Here is an 18,467-nt window from a genome sequence, read left to right as displayed (position 1 = left end):
GGTGTAAATAACAAAAGGATGTATTAGTATGACGCTCGGGAATACGGAAAGTCTTTGATGTTTCGAGCTACGCTCTTCAACAGAAAGAATACGGAGACAAGGAGAAAAACACGGAGAAAAAAAATTGAATAGTGTCCAGTCAACGGTCAATCATAATTGTTATTTCATTAACTATTAAATTGCAACTGTTATATACAAAAATGTAAATCATTATAACTGTAGGTTTGCATGTATGTGTCTCCATAAGAATAATGAATTACTACATTGTTTTATAATTCCATGAAATAAGAAATTGGTTATATTCTTTTATATGTTTTAGCCCAAAGGCTGTGGCCATGCTGGAGCACCACCAGTGTAATCGCCTTTTCAATGGCTATTCTTATGTGATTGGCTTTATATACAGTTCTTTTTGCAGCAAACCAATTGCAAAAAAGTGAAAATATTTAAAATTTTCTTTTATAGAAAAAAAAAGTCATACTTATGTAATAATTTCTCTTAAATGAAAGGATAAAAACATCAACTTTTATTAATATTACAGTAAAATAATAAACAAAAAACAACTCAAACCTAAGAAATGTAAGTACAAATATTCAAATGTTACAACACATAATGTTTTAATTTCTAGACAATCTTTTCTAAAAACCTTTTCTTTAGTTGTATTCAACCAATTTCTTATTTCATGGAATTATAAAACAATGTAGTAATTCATTATTCTTATGGAGACACATACATGCAAACCTACAGTTATAATGATTTACATTTTTGTATATAACAGTTGCAATTTAATAGTTAATGAAATAACAATTATATAAAAATAAATTGCATCAAAAATTAAACATAATTTCAATAATCTCTGTTTTTACATATTTTTATTAAATTTGATACATATGATCATGCTCATGGTAAAAACACAGCAGAAATAGTTTTAATTTACAGCTTCACCAGATTGTCAAAGTTCTTATGATAAATGTTTTTATATATCTGTGTTTCTATACTGGCATGTTTTCAACAAAATAAAAAAGAATATTTCTCTGTTGCTTTTTTTCACATTATAAATTTTTTTTTGAGACAAGTCTGGTTGGATACCAATACATTATCCCTAAGAGGAAGGTAACATAAATAAAAACAAGTTACAAACTGAACAAGAACCCAGTTTGATTTTCCATTTACAATTTGTACTGAATTAAGCATATTTATGATGGAGGGAAAAACTCTAAAAAATCTTTTTTAACATATTCTTCAATGACTTGTTGGTTGTTTAAAGGGCAAAAATTGCTGGAAGGAAGTATTTCAGAGTTTACTGTAGTTCGATAATCAAATTCTGGTGCAGACCGAGATTTAGGAATGAAAGACCTTGGTGTTAGTAATGTCTCAGAGGGTATCAAAGATGAAGAACTAGTAGATTTTGAACCTTTTGATTCTTGATAAAGAGCATTAAAAAATGGTTGTAATTCCATTAGAGATCTAATATGGCTCATATTAAGTAGTGGCTGTCCTTGAACAACTTTTAGGCTTGAGGGTTCCCCTTGTATCTGTCAAAAGAAAAGTAGTTTTGCTTTAAATATAAACACACAATGTTTGTTTAAATATGATCATTCTTTTACCAATATCACTACAGTTATTTTCTTCTCACAACTTGCTTTTGGTACTTAGTTACTGCTCAGTTAAAATGTTCTTGTTTCTCAAAATCTATCTTGCTTTACATGTAGCACCAGACTATATGTAAATCATTCATTCTGAGGACAGCATTCCTCTTTTTTTTTTCTTCATATATTTCCATATAATACTAACTTCAAAGTTTTAAAACTCTTAAAGACATCATTTTAAGCATCATTAACTTTCCATTACAAGAGATTTCTTAAATACTTTGGCCATCCTTTTTGGATAAATGTTTTAAACTTTCTTAGCATTAACTGCAATGAAATATATTTCTTGATTTTAAGGCCAACTGATGACAAGTAGGTTAGTATTGTTAGATAAAGTTTAAAACGTAGAAGTGAAATTACTAAAATGATTTTGGCATCAGGAAGGGCATCCAGCCATAGAAACCAAGCCAAACCAGATTGGAGCCTGGTACAGCTCTTTAGCTCACCAGTTCCAATCAAACTGTCTAACCCATGCCAGCATGGAAAATGGCCACTAAATTAAGATGATGATGATGACGATAAGCTATTAAACTTGCAAACCATGGTTTGTAAGTTTATATTGCTAAATAAACTTTCATATTCTACTTTGTTCAGATTTTTTAATTGGAGAATAGGTATCTCACTTTCTGCAAAAAGTTACCTACATTGGAATGAGAGGGAAATATCTCTGCCCTCTTTAAGCATTGGCCCAAAGGTTTATTGTAATTTAAAGAAAGGAAGGACCTTTTTGTGGAGATAAAGGAGGTAACAGAGTTACAGTTAGCATTTAGAAGAATACAATGTAAGTTCGAACCAGATTAACCTATAATTACTCTGGAGTTGTTAGGTTACATTCTGAGTCTATAACAATATCCTCCCATACCAGATGCAGACATTAATGAATAATTTGGAGAGAATTACTTACTCGACTGTTGAGGAGTTTACTGATTCGAGTTACATGACAGACAAAACTTTTTATCTTAGGGTTCTGCTTTGGATCTTCTTGATGGTCCTCTTCAATACTAGGTCCACCTGTGAAAGCCCATTTATAGCTGAAAGGGAAATATCAATAATGAGTGTTCAGCTTACACGTACAACAATAGGAAAATGTACATGAAATAGAAAAGAAAATATAAAAGTGGTTCTTAGTTTCATCACAATTATATAATTAAACATTTACTTTCCTTCATATACTGCAATAAAAAAAAAATGCATACTATAACTTTATTGTACACTACAAAGAATTATATACTAGAATACTACTCACAGTTGAAATTGAGGAATAATATCTGCTGGTAGGATTAATGCCATGTCAAGCAATTTACACACACTTAGATAGAGCTGAAGCCAAATTGGATTGTTGTGAGCATTCAGACCATTCCCGAGATGAGCCCAGCTTGATTCAAGAGCAGCTATCCTCTGTAGTTGAGCTCTGTTAACAGAAAAATGTAACTGTATGTGCTTTGCAAGAAACAGTTCACTCACTTGATAAAAATTTAATCCAGTTTCTTTCAAAGTAGATTTCATTAGATTTTGCTCAATAATAGATTTTGATAAATCTTTCCATTTATAAAACGTGGCCCTCGCTAAAGAAATTTCAAAGATTACCTATAATGATAGCCATAAAAAAATTTAAATTAAAAAAAATTATATTTTTCAAGGATAAATATTTTTAACAAGTTTATGAGAAGCCTAACTTTAAACAATTTTCCTTCTTATATTACATGCATATATTCTTTTATTCTTTCTGTGTGTTCAGTTTCTGGAATGAGGCCATGCTAGAGCTTCTTCAAAAATTTTCATCAGTTATATTGGCTATCAGTGCTTAGTCTCTGGTTCTTATTTTAATTTCCCTTGGTTTATCAAATAGCTAAGTCTAGTCATAGCATGAAAGCAATATAATACCTAAATACCACAAGGTATTTTTGATTGCAAAGCAAACTTCTCAATTGTATATCAATGCTCATGCCATGTATCTAAATGGATATTTGACTTTGCTTTAAAAAAAAAAAGAAAGAAGAAATTTAAAGCTACTTTTTGCTAATTGTGATAAAAATGATTTTACTTCAATGTCAATTTAAAATACTCTTAATACAAATGTAAACTAACAGTAAACTAGTGTTGTATGTGTCACTGATAGAAGAATATATAGATCAATGCAGTAATTACAGAGAAATGCAGGATAAAATATAATTAAAATTGAGGTCAGGCAATAAATATTCATAGAAACATGAATAATTTCTAAGATACAGGTGCTAAGAAAGTGAGAATTCTGCAAAGTTACTTTTCTGTCTAACATCTATGTGAAAGCTATTATTTATAAAAACTAGACTACTTAAATGGCTGGTCCTATGAAATACATTTTACTGTTTAGTCTTCAGTGGTGTATTGACACCACTGGAGATACATTCCAACACAGCAAAATAGATCATAAAACGTGATGGATATAGTCAGAAACAGTGTCTGGTGTGCTGAATAGGTACATAGTTGTGAGAGCTGAAATATTAAAGTCTATTTAAAATTTATATATATATAAAAATTTAGAAAATATAAATAAATGAAAAAAAAAAAAAAATCTAAGTGAATATAAATATTAAAATTGAGACCATTTATGAAAACCAATTTAAACTATATATATATATATATATATATACAAACATCTTTTGTTTCTGTTTCAACAATTATGTTGAAATATAAAAACGATAATTTCTCAATATTTAAATATATCAAATTTAGATACTGAACTAATAATACAGTTATTTTTTTGAAATGCATGGACTTATTTAAAAAAACAACAAAAAATGAAATTGTACTTGAATCAAATATTTCTACGAGGCTATGAAAATGCTGAAAGAGAAACAGTTCAATAATTGAGAAGAATCACTGAAATTATAAGTTCTAGAAAAGAAAAGAAAAAAGCATAGTAAAGCAAACAAATATTTAATGGGATTTATACAAAGCAGAAACCTAAAAGATATTGATGAAAATAAAAGTGGAAATAAAGCAGCATAAGAGTTTAAGAAACAATATGTAATAAGCAAATTAAAAAAAAAAGAATAATTATTGAGATTATATGAAGATTTTACATACACACACAATACATATATGCATGTACAAAACACATTTAATTTGAAGTCAACAATTCAATCAATCATTACTTAAAGTTTTATGTTTTTGCTTATTAAACAGCATAAAATATTTAGCAACAACTGTACTTTCATGAAACATTGGAGCTTTAAGTAAGAACAGATTAAAGTTTCTACTTCAAATTAAAAGAATATAGACTATACACCATATATTGAGTAATTTTGTGTTTTCCTTTTAAATTCAAATGCACATGCACGTAGGTACATATTGCCATCATTGCTTTAATGTCTACTTTTTCAAGCTTGTATGGGTTAGATGAAATTCAGTGAAGTAGATCTTCTAATGGCAGGAGATGCACTTTTTGCATCTAGTACAATGGCTGAACATTTCACAGATGATTGAAAACTAACAACACTGCTTGTATGATGGTGACATTCATTTGCATCCAGAGCACAATCTCAAGATAACAAAACATGAACGCACACACGTGTAGCTGAGAAGTATGCTTCCCAACCACAAGGTTTTGAGTTCAGTCCCACTCTGTGACCCCTTGGGCAAATGTCTTCTGTGAGCTTGTTGCTGTTACAAGTGGGTAAAGCTTGGTTGACATCTTTTATACTTTCATTAACTGTTTTAGGTGCAACCATAGCCAAGTGCAAACAGACACCTCTCAGCTGACCAACTCTTTGACCCAAGTGAGCATTGATAATATGGCAGCAGAAGAAAAAAAGGGCTGCAGCACTGGTACTCATTTACAAATGTAGAGAAGTGTGTGTGTGTGTGTGTAGATATATATAATTCCTAAACAAAATGTTGCTGACAGTGACTTCAAAGTTTTGGCCAGATAAGCCATCATCAGATGATGGCTTAGCTGGCTGTAACTTTGAAGTTACTGTCAACAATATTCTTATATAAAAAGATAAATTTGTAGTCAATAAAACAATAGAGTAACCCATCAGATTAATGTAAAATTGTCTTTATTATAACTAAACATAAAAACAAACACACACACACACACACACACCTTTATGATTGCGAGCTGAGCATCCCAACCACAAGTTCAATCCCATATGTATGCATGCACACAGACACACAAAGAATGGAATAAAGAAATGGAATGGTAATCAGCTGAGATTCCATGAATATCAATAGATATTGATTTAGTGCTTGTATATGAAGAAATAATGTAGAAAAAACTTTTTATTTCCAATGGAAGATGGAGCATATATATATAAATTCAATTGTTTCAATTGAGTAAGTAACCATTCCATCACAACAACTTACTCTAGATGAAAAGAGGAATTTAAGGTGTCTATTTTGAATTTACTTAAATATGTTCATCGAATCAACTTAAATGTTATGTCTCCAAATTATGCTTTATTTGTTTAATACTCTTCCTGTAGAAAGACTCATGGCTTTGAAGAAACTTAAACTAAAGTTTTAGCAACAGTATTATTACATGACCAAAAAGGGCAGTAGTCAGCAATTCAGACAAAAGGCTTAGTGACATTTCTTTTAGTTTTACATGCTGAGTTCAAATTCTGCCAAGGTCAACTTTGTCATTCGTCTTTTGGGGCCAATAAAATAAGTACCAGTCAAGCACTGGGGCCAACATAATTGACTAGACACCTCCCCACAAATTTCTAGCCTTGTGCCTATATCAGAAAGAATTATGTGGTCATTTTTTTTTTTTTGATTCAGTTATTGTTTTAAAATATGTAAATGGACACAGAAAACAACAAAACAATATACAGCTGGTGACTTCTTCATCAAGTCAGATTTTAATGTGTTTTCTTTCTATTTTGTTTATTTTCTTTCAGTTTATCAGCAAAAGTATTGAGTCAGTCGGTTGTTCTTAAACTTATACTATGATGAAATACTTATATGATCTTATGAAAATTGGGCTGTGTGTTAAGAAGTTTGCTTCCCAGCCACATGGTTTTAAGTTCAGTCTCACTGCATGGCACCTTGGGCAAGTGTCTTATACTATAGCTTCAAGCCGACCAAAGCTTTGTGAGTGGATTTGGTAGACAGAAACTGAAAGGAGTATGTCATATATATCTATATATCTATGTGTGTGTCTTTGTCTCTGTGTTTGTCCAACTGGCAACTGGTGTAGTTATAATCTCATAACTTAGTAGTTCAGCAAGAGACTGATAGAATAAATATTAGGCTTAAAAATAAAAATAAGCATTGGAATCGATTTGTTTGACTAAAATCCTTCAAGGTAGTACTCCAGTATGGCCATAGTGTAATGATTGAAATCGGTAAAAAATAAAAGAATCTTGCTACCCTAATTTTAAAGGTATTAAATGAAGCAAAAAAAGTTGTTTTAGAGAAAAAAATTTATTAAAAAGAAAACAAACACACACACACACATGCATGCACACAAACACAACTTGCTTTTAAAAATGGTGAACACAGATTTTATAAAATCATTTTTTATTGCATTTCATTTAGACACCTTGTCTAGCAAAACCCAGAATTTTTTTCATAGAGCCCACTTTGAGAAATGCTAAACCAAGCAATGAAATCTATTTTTATTTGTAACCAAGTTTAATGTTGAAAGCATATAGTAGAGAAGTCATGATAGCCATTTCAAAGACATGCATGCCATTGTTATTACTTTTGTTTTATTGCATCAAAAAATTCCAATGTATGCATACATCTAGGGCCTGATCACTAGCACAATTGCACTGCATATATTAAAAGTCAATAGATACAGTGTAACTATATTAATGACAAGGTCATAAATGTATAACACTTTTGATTTTATAGTATTATCACAAAATAAAAGTGGTGATAATGGCATTTGTTTTTTTGTTTTTTTCTATTTTAGTAGCATCCAAAGCAGTGCCCATGGTCCTTTACAGGGCTTTTGATATTGGTGGGAGACCTAGCCCAAAATGTTTGCAACAGAGTGGACTTCTGCTAAAGCACTCAAGATGGTGGCGTTAAACCAGGTAATAGATTAAGTCTACTACTCAAGTGGCTGTTCCATAATGTGTTTTAGTTTCATCACGCAACCTCAAATCAACTAACCTGCCAAATAATCACAACTCTGAAATAAGGTTGAAAACATTTTCTTAAAACAGAGTGTGCAGATATGCAAAATAAACATCAAGTGTCCAGCTGGTTCTCAGTTCTAACATGTCACTTTATTTTCAGGTTTTATATATGTCTATAGCAACACACCCATGCATATAGTTGGAACATAACTCAACCATAGATGAAAAACATTCGAGTTCACTAAAGTTAAATTGTGTCACTTGCCAAAAAATAAAATACTATTTTAGTGTCTGGCTTTGAAGTAATACCAACTAGCAAATTAAAATGAAATGATAGTAGTCCTGTAGGAGTTAGTTTCAAGACTAAGATGCAAATTAGTTGCATCTTTCATCAAGATTCCTTCCAGAAAAATACTCTGGTAAATTCCAAAAGTCACTTTATCAGCTCTTGAAGATAAAGTGCTTAGCAATAGAAAATATAGCTGAAGACAAAGTGTCCAAATTTCCTTGAAGACAATGTGATTTATACATAATTTATAACTCAGTCATATGAAAGAAACAGTTATAAACTTTATGACCCAATGTTTGCAACAGTTCCATGCTAAAAGAGTCATTAACCTCACTAAAACTGTAACAAAGTACATAAGTTTTAAAATATGATAAATATACACAACATCTAGCTGTGAGAAATAAAAGGAGATTTTAAATGTTTCATTTTTCATATGAAATGAGCAGTTAAAGAATATAGCAGCATAGAAATAAGTCATGATGGAAGTATTTTAATCATAGGTCATTTCCAAGTTGCCGATATGCAGTCCTTTGAGATTATTTTATCATTTCATCTGGCATAAGATGACAAGTAATAAACCTAATCTAATATGAAACTTCATTCTTGTGAATCACAAAGGCAGAGTAAAATGAATATTTTTTTACTGTTCTACAAAAGAATGATAAATATACTTCAAATAGTATTTGGGGGAGAAGTGGGAGTTACTTTATACAATTTGTAGTTCACACATAATATTTTTTACATTCAAATGTCACCTCTTTCCAATTACTACATTTAAAGATAGAAATAAAAATTAGAAGAAAAAAATAGCAAAAGAAGACAGCTCAATTTAGGCAACAGAATAATATTACTGCCAAGATAGAAACAAACTCAAAATTTGTCAATAGTTAATACATATAACATTACGAGGAAGTTTTCAAAGTTTGCAGCATAATTTTAGAATATGCAATGTTTACAAAACTAAACCACTGTTGAAAGTATATAACTTAATAAAACACCCTAAATAGTAAGTGCTACTATAATTAGAAATGTTAATGAAAAGATGTTATAATTCTATAAAACACAAAGATTAAAAAAGGAAAAGCACTTCTTTGGTTGATTATTTTAATTATAAAAGACAGCATGAATAATGCGAATTTAATAAATAATATTTTGAAAATAAATATTTTTATGAACTGTCAGGTACAATTTAGAAGCCCCAGTTAATATGAATCTTACAATAAATTTCACTCTGCTCTCAGTGGTCAGTTCTCCCATTACTAAATGTTCCATTGTTATTTACAAACTTGCATTAAAATAATAGTCACAATTTAACATTTTGAAGAACATAATGCTGATTACAGAGAGAATGATTTGGCTCAAGCATAGGGACTCTAAAATCTAAACTTCTTGTCTTCCAACCATGTTCTATGGCAATAAGACACCTTATCTTTTTGTAACAATTTGTAGATATTTTCTTGCTGGTTGGCACTAAACATGCCATTAGGAAAACGATAGCATAAAACTTTGAAACTATACATCCAACTCAAATGAGTATGTAAAAAGTAAAATTATACTAAAAAGACACGTACAAATTAGCAAAAAGGAGTATTGTTGTTAAAAGAGATCTAAACATTAACAACAGTCAGTCTAGGGACTAATGACAAGAGGTTTCAAAAGAATGTACCAAAATGAAAAGGAAACTATTGAAATAGATTCTGTAATGCATAATTCATATTAGATTAATCTGGGTTATACTGTATTAATATGGTTATGTAAAAAAAAAAAGCCAGAACTTCAACATTCAGTTTATTACAGGAGAGGCTATAAATATTAAACTATATTGATTGTTTTTTCTAGTAATCAGTGTTAGTTTACATAATAAGAAACTATGCCATGATTAGATTTATTATTAGATAAGAACAGAATATCAAGCAATTCTGTTTGATGAAGTATAATTAGCAAATAGAACTACCATTAATGTTAGGCAATCAATGTCAGTGAACTTAGGCAGATCTCAACTTGGGGCTAGATCAGTAACTGAATTAAAGGCATTTTTAAGACAAACTGGAAAAAAAAAACAAAACAATAATGAACATTCACAACAACAGTAACAACAACAATAGCAATTATAATAGCATAAAGGAAAAGAAAGTGAGAGGCAGAAAGGAAATATGGTTTTGAACTTATGCAGAGACATTTTAAGGGGAAAGTTTGCCACAAAATAATATTAAACAGGTGTTGGATTAAGCCACAGGGAGCAACAATTTCAACAGATTAAAAAAATAATTTTTTTTAACAAATTTGTAGGCTGTTTAGATATAAAGAGATAAAATTTTAACCTGATGAAATGAAATCTAGTATTTACCTCATTAGTTAGATTTTAACATTTCATGATAACATGAAATTTAAATATAACTGGAAGCTAATCCAAGGTATCAGTGCTTATAACAACTTAGATTTTCTAATTATCCATTAAGTTTATTTATATATATATTTTTAAAAAGGCAACAAATTATAGGAGTTCGTGAAAATCTTTTCTTATAAATCATTAAGTAATAGAACTAGAAAATATTCCATATAAACAATGCATGAAAAGTTCATTTCAAGACAATAGCAAGGACAGTGAAATGAGATCCAAACTTAATCGATTTTAGCAATGATAGCCTAATATTTAATACTGTGATTTCTATTTAGCTATAATCTAATGACATTTAAAGTAACTCCAAAGAAAATGTTTGGCTCTAGATCATCATTGAGAAAGAATTTAAATTGGTAGATTTAATTACTTGAAATGTAAAGGAATTCATGAACATGCCATAATCAACCAATATTATTTTGTGTATCTTTTCTTTGATATATTTGCATGAGATTTTCTTCATAATCTTCTAAAATAAATACTTAAATGACATTCTTAAAATTGTAAGAAAACTAGTGTATGAAATAGAACAAGACAAACTCCCACTTGTAAACTTACATTAAAATGAAAGTTAAAGAAATTGACTCTATTCATAGGTTTTGAACGAGCATACTTAAATGACTATGTTTTATGCAACATTGTTTAAATGCTCTATGGGATAATGAAAAATACAAATAATAAAATTACTCTAAAGAATGAGTATCCTCAATGGAAAGATTGCACTATTACTGTTATTGAATGAAACATTCAAATTTTTCAATAATATAAATATTGTAATGAGAAAATATGAAAACTGAAGAAATTTTCCATGAATAAAGTAGCTAGTTAGAAATGATTAGATGAAAAGTAAATAAACATGCCTAGATATAATGCTTTTACTATTGTAGGAATGAGTAGAAAGAATTTGAAAAGGAAATTGAGTAACAGCCAGATATAACAAGAAAATAATGGGGAAGAACGCTTTACAGTATTCAGCCTACTGAAGTTTAAATCTTAAAAATGTCAACAAGATTTAAATAAAACATTCCAAATTATTGCAAAGATGTTATTGGTATGACATTTTATTAAAGTGGAACAATGTAAAATTTCTGATGGAACTTGGAATATAAACCACGAAAATAAACACAATAATACATTTAAGTAGGCTCTATAATCATTTTCGTATTTGGTTTGCAAGATTCTTGATGTAAATTTGTGTGTTGAAACAAATTTAGTTGTGTCTTGGGAGAATCATTACACCAATAATAATTTAACTGAGTCACTGAAAAGTCATGAACAGTAATGAAAGGACTTTTAACTAAGAAACAACCAACTGATTGTTTAACCAGCATATTAAACAAATTATCAATTAGTTAGTTGGTTAGACATTTAACTAATTAACAACAAAGAAGTGGAATTGAACCTGTGCATATGTTGTTATTCTTATTGCTGTAATGACTCTCCCAAGACACAAAAAAAGAGGATTCCATCTCATTTTTCTTATTGTACAAACAGTATTTACTCTAACAAAGCAAGAAACCATATTTTTCTACATTGAAGTACATATTACACAAACAATGATATTTACTTTAACAAGGCAAGAGGCTATTTTTTTAATTTTTATTAAAGTACATATTTAATCAATTCCTTTGAGACACAAAAACCAAAGTCAACAACAGTGAGATTTAAAATCAGAGCAGTGAAATATGTAAGCTGACACTGTAAAGCATCTTTGTCAAGCTCGCTACAATCTATGCCATCTCCAAATAATACTAAAGTGAATAGTAGCATGTATATTCTAAATGGAAAAGCATCAGAATTTACAAATTGCAATACATGAAATACAGCTCTATAAATAGATTTTAATGCCGTATAAAATGAAAAATTTAGAAACACTCCAACTCTATTAAAATACAGAAAGGATTTGACTACTCAAACAATACTCTTTGCTCGGTAAAACCATGTTTTATATTTCAGCATGAGAATATCTTTTATAAAAATCTACATTGGACTGATAAATTATTCATATGAATGCTTTCTTCCAGGTCCAGTGTATACACGAAGTCAATCACATCAAATACCCTTCTTCCCTTGGACCAGAGAAATGAAAACTAAAAAATAAAACTAGCGATCATATTGCTCACAGACACACACAGACACAAACATGGAACTGAATATATATTAAAAAAATTGAAAAAAACTCAAGATAAAGCTGCTACTATGAAACTGATTTCCTCTTAACCACTAGAATAGCAAGTAGGCCAATACTGAGACAACGATGGAATTTTTGTTGATAAGTTACTCAATGAAATAATTAACTTTTTTTTTTATGTGACTAATAATATTTATGTAAACTGCTCAAGTTCTATTCCATATTATTCTTAATTTACAATTCATACGAGATTGAGGTAAATGAAGAACTAAAGAATACTGGACAACTGATGAGGCAATGGAGATAAACATGAACTATTGCATACACCCAAGAAATACCAGCAAAAATTGTAGTTATATTGACAATTAGATCATTGGAAGTTTATAGAGAACCATGAAACTGTGCCTTTTTTTTTAATTCTTGAAATGGTACAAAGTCGACATGGGAGTACTGCAGATGCAGTCTTGAGAGAGAAAAACTCTAAAACCCATATTTTTTGTCAAACACTTGTCACTTTTTTTAACTTAAGAAGGTTATCTATTATTTTTATGTATCAAAAGTAAACAGTATAAGCTATGGAATGAAATCTAAGACTATCTGTCGATAATATTATTCTGCTATAAAAGGCATTGTTAAAGTTTTAATAGAACATTATTTTAAAATCAGAGAAAAAGTGCTCATGGCTGAACTCACAGTGCACAAAGTGCAGTAGCTAACCTACTGCACCATAAATTCTAAAAAAATATATATCAGTAATATCATATTTATCTTAAACACATTTACAAGCCAATTATCGTAAATATAATATAAATATTGTGCATATAAATTGTCTTTGATTGTGTTACACAGCCAGTGTTATTGCATAAACTGTAGTTGTTACATATATATTATTCTACAATAGCCTATGTAACAATGTGGGCTTCTGCAGAATATATATATACATAGCTTTAGTTATATATAAAAACAAAAGACATTAACTGAATAAGTAACTCAGTGTGTGAGGCAGATACAAAAATTTAGTTTTTAAAAAGGTGTCAGTAACTTTGAAGTTTTGCACTTCTCATTTTTCAAACATATTATAAAGATTACTAGACTTTTTAAATTTAAAATAACACAAACACACACTTTAAATGTACTTGAAAAACACTTAACACTTTTGTCAACACATAGCTGTTTTACTGATTGGAATGTAATTTACCCTTCAATAAAAACAAAAACAAATAAATATTTATTTGTTGCAGATTACATCTGCTGCTGGACATTTTATATACCTTCACTCTGAAACACAGGTTGCTGCTGTAAATCTGAATTTTGAAAATTACTGAGAATAAATTGCCTTTCATATTAGGTCTTCTAAGCAGCAATTTGAGACAAAAACTGAGGAGATTCAAACTATGTATAATCTATTCTCTTTATTCAGGTAAGTTACTATAGATGTTTTTTTTTAACCTTTCCTTCCCATTTAACTGTACAATATAGAAGGGGCAAATAACATTTCTAACAAGCTTAATTTAAGAAGAGGAAATAGAAGCCACTTAGTAAATGAATTAGTAACACAGTCACCTGACAAAGGAGAGATATATGGTTTCAATAATGTCTGTTGCCCTTTTTTCTACCTCAAATTGATACCAATAATATCAAATATCATCTACTTCAAAATCTTAGTCGTTTATAATCTCATCTAACATTATTATGTTTTAGTATCATTGTTTTTAATGCCTTTAGAGATAATATCATTATGTTTTTAATATGTTTAAGAATGCCACATTACTGTTTTCCATCTCTATATCCTAGCCTTTGGCATTTATAAGAAATCATTATCCTAAATACATTCTGAATAATCAAAGTATTCTGAAACCTCATGAATAATGACAGCAACCTGTAAAGCAGGCATCAAAACAAAAGGAAAGTATGATGTATGTACTTACAACTTATTCCTTAACAAAAACTATTCCTAAACAAATACTGACAGCATCTATGGCAATATATATACACACTAACACTCAAAAGGGATACAGAGTTTTTTTTTATTCACAGTTAATTTAGCATATTAACAACAGTAATTAAGCCAAAAGAAAGTAAACAGTCATGGAAGGGTAAATTTTGAAGCTCAGTTTTGCTTTAATAAATGATATATATAGACAAAGGAAGAAAATAAAGATAACGGCATATCTCTGCGTAACTTCAACACCAGAGAACTAAAAGATATACATGCTAAGGCAAAATAAAGATGATTAAACAAGGTTAAAAAAAGAAAAGGAAAATAGGGAACATAGTGGTTTGTTTTGATACCTGGAACGAGTCTTGATGTAAACTCTGCATGAAAGAGAGAAAGCATATATATGACAGAAGACAAGAGTAATCTTTACTTGTCAAAAATAATGACATCAATTTTGCAACCTTTGCAGCAGCTTTTGTTCAAGAAAAAAAAAAAAAAATTATTAGATTCTAAGGAATGTTCTCTGCTTCATAAACAACACAACGTAACACCTGAATATTTTTCACCATATTTTTGATGGAAACTGCAACCATATCAAATCAAGGGTTTGTAAACTGTATTTCGAACATATAAAATGATTCAATAGTCAGATAAAACTAATACCCGTTAACTTCAATTAGAATAAATTGACAAAATCCAAGAGATTATGTACCTTTAGATGTCAAAACTTATAATTAACATACTTATTATCTATATTGTTATAAACGAGTGGAGAAACTTTACCCTACACTATGCTTTCTCAATTCTTCTTCTGCAGTCTATCTTTAAACTTAACTGACTCTATTCTTTCCAGAGTTTCAGCCAAGTCAAAGTTTTCCTTTAAGAACTGAATAATAATAGTACACTCATGTGAGGGGAAAAAAAGGAAAGCTGGGTGGTGATGAAATTGATTAATTAGAAGGGAGAGAGGGAGTTACAAGTGTAGTTGAAAGGAAAATAATTAGTTAACAGAAAACAGCAAAGAAATTCTATCGGAATATAAATGTATAAATGCATTACAAATTTAATTAGATGAAAACAATTACAATTGTGATCTCATATTATTCTTTTTTTTTTATTATTTATTATTTTCAATCATTTTATTGCTTTGTCAAAGAAAGAAAGGCGGTATCCATGACTCTTTCCAGGGCTTCTGGGTCAGGTGATTAGAAGGGAGAATGTTTATCCACAGACTAGAGATCTAACTCAAATGCTTGTAACAAAGTGAAAACAACTAAATGCACACAATAACTACCAGATGGCAGTGTTAAACTGGGCGACAGGTTAAGTCTGTTCCCCAAGAGAGGAATAGTTCATCCATCCATTATGCTTCCACATAGGATCAGTCTACCAAATCTCACTCACAAGTCTTTGATTAACCCAAGGTTGAGATAGCAGTGTCTTGCCCAAGATGTACAATGGTGTCAAGCCAAAACCCAATGTGGCAAAAGTGAACTCATTAACCACAGTGTCATGCTGACATCTATACTTTAGAAGTGAATGCATAGACTGAAGAACACATCACAACTTATCACCTTGAAGTCAAGTTGATGCCAAAAGTTTCTTAACATTAGCATTTAAACCAACCATATCTGGCCCAAATATTATCCTTGTTTTACATTCAAATCAGCCAGATTCTATCTCTCACACTTATGCTACAATGTTGTTCTAAAAATATACAATCATATCATCAAAATCTTGAAGCTACAAGATAAAACATGATCATTCAAAATAATGTGAATAAACAAGCATTACATTTAACAAAATAATCTGAATGCTAAAGGGTTAGACGTACCTTAGCAGTAAAATATATCTGAGTATATTTTCTAAAGCATAACAAATATTTCCTTTTTACTACTTACATACAAATTTTATTGTTTCACAACTGTTATTCCATGCTAACAAGAATATGGACTGAGTTATTTTTTTTTTCTCCTTTAGAATGAGATGTTAATAAAAGGAATGATAATGTACAATATTGGCTATAAATAAAAATTGACAACAAATGAGACAAGCTGCATAATTTAGCTGTACAGGATTAGATCATCAATATTAGATATAATTGTTATAAGCTCGTTATTTATAACAGAACAAAGTCTTGTTTGAAAAAGTTTGAAAAAAAACAACAAAACATATAAAATGTATTTTCACTAAGTAAGCAGCAAGCAATAAAATTGCTTTTAAAATTTATTTTAGTGGTTGTTTTTTCACTGATTATTTGAGGCTTAATAAAAATCCCTAGTGGTAAGTAGACCCAAACCAATAAGTAAATAAATAAAAATAAAAACAAAATTTCTTTTAAAAGATGTAAAGAATGCAACCAGAATCAAGTGATGTCTTGAAGAAGCTGGGTATAAATGTCAATAAGGAGAAAAAAAAAACAAATAAACTACGGAAGTACATAAATCTGAACTTTTCTCTTATTGGTTACATTTTATGTCCTGTTTCAGCTTTATCAAATAATACTGAATTACTTTACAAGCCCTTAGTTCTTTTTATTTTTTCCAGCTCTTCCTTAATTATAAACTCTTCTATTCAGAACAGTTTCAAATACATCTAAAATATTCATGAAGGAAAGTTTCACACAGTGGCAAATGTAGGAAGAATAGAACTTAAAACTGGAGTGGTTGGCGTTAGGAAGGGCATCCAGCTGTAGAAACTCTGCCAAATCAGATTGGAGCCTGGTGTAGCCATCCGGTTTCACCAGTCCTCAGTCAAATCGTCCAACTCATGCTAGCATGGAAAGCGGACGTTAAACAATGATGATGATAATATATATATGTATATATATATATATATATATATATATATATACAGTAGGACCTCGGTTTTCAAACACTTTTGATCACGAATAAATTGCGCTTTATATATATACTAGCAGCTAAACCCGGTCTGTTTGGATGATGTGGCTGTGATCATTTTCGGTTAGGCATAATCTATAACAGTATTTCTCAACCTTATCATTTCGGGTCCCCTGTTTCGATTGGAGCCTCCAGCTGTATGAAAATTACCTGACTCCCTGCCCTCATCAGAAAACAGCTTAAGGAGTTGTGAAGAACGAATTTTACGTAGTCTGTTTCTGAGAGCTATTCTATTGGACCTCTGTCTAATCATTAAAACATTGGGCGATCTTTCAATATGGGAACACATGATTGTCACTTACAAACCACATGTTTAATTACATTTTTGAAGATGATCGTCAGTTTCTGTAAAAAAGTATTTTTTTTAAATATGGGGTTGAGAGAAAGGGGGTCTTTTGAAGTCGGCATGAAAGCAAAAAAGACAGAGAGAGCGCAATTGTGTAAGTGAAGTTCTTTTGAAGTTGGTGTGAAGCAGAAGAATTGATGTGTGTGCGTGCATGTGTGTGTGTGTGTGTGAGTGTTTGTGTGTATGTGTATTTGATGGGGTGTGCGAGACAGAGAGAGTAATGTTGCTGGTGTGTGTGTGTATGTGAGAGAGAGAAAGAGAAGGAAAGAGAGAGAGATAACTGAAATTTTTTATTCACTTTTTATAGCGAGTGAATGTGTGAGTGATTGACAGGGAAAAGAGAGAGAGAGAGGTTATGTATGTATGTATGAATGGCTTCAGTGACACACACACTCGCATGTTATGTATGTATGTATGTATCTATGTATGGCTGAGAGAGAGTTAACTGAAATTTTTTATATTCACTTTTTATGGTGAGTAAATGTCTAAGTGACTGACAGAGAAAAGGAGAGAGAGGTAATGTATGTATGTATGAATGGCTTTGGCTGACTGTTACCTTGTACTCCCCTTGTTGCTAGCAAAATGGCATGTGCCAGCTGTGTGAGGAACTGGTTGTTTTAATGGCAGAACAAACAGGGGCATTCCATTTGAAAATAGTTTTAATCGATTTTCTCAGTAACTATGGGAACTAGGAAAAAAATACAAACTGCATTCCAATCTATGCACCCATCTCCACATGTGTGC

The 18,467-nt window shown here is 30.4% G+C and overlaps 1 protein-coding gene across 4 annotated transcripts in view; it reads right to left on the bottom strand.

The window, feature by feature from the left end:
• Positions 1-850: 850 nt before the first annotated feature.
• Positions 851-18,467, bottom strand: part of LOC106884379 (protein dopey-1) — a 136,711-nt gene continuing 119,094 nt past the window's right edge. For 3 of the 4 annotated variants that reach the window (XM_052967989.1, XM_052967995.1, XM_052968000.1), the window contains exons 27-30: positions 14,831-14,854; positions 2,893-3,057; positions 2,551-2,677; positions 851-1,532 (exon numbers count right to left, since the gene is read on the bottom strand). In XM_052967989.1, coding sequence (XP_052823949.1) covers positions 1,194-1,532; positions 2,551-2,677; positions 2,893-3,057; positions 14,831-14,854 — 655 coding nt within the window. In that variant the 3' untranslated portion in view covers positions 851-1,193. The remainder of the gene's footprint in view (positions 1,533-2,550; positions 2,678-2,892; positions 3,058-14,830; positions 14,855-18,467) is intronic. The other variant, XM_052967997.1, reaches the window with a different exon arrangement.

Source organism: Octopus bimaculoides, chromosome 1 (assembly GCF_001194135.2).
Source record: "Octopus bimaculoides isolate UCB-OBI-ISO-001 chromosome 1, ASM119413v2, whole genome shotgun sequence".
In the NCBI taxonomy this organism is placed as follows: Eukaryota; Metazoa; Mollusca; class Cephalopoda; order Octopoda; family Octopodidae; genus Octopus; species Octopus bimaculoides.
Note: the sequence above shows the minus strand (reverse complement) of the source record. Positions and strands in the feature narration are given on the sequence as shown.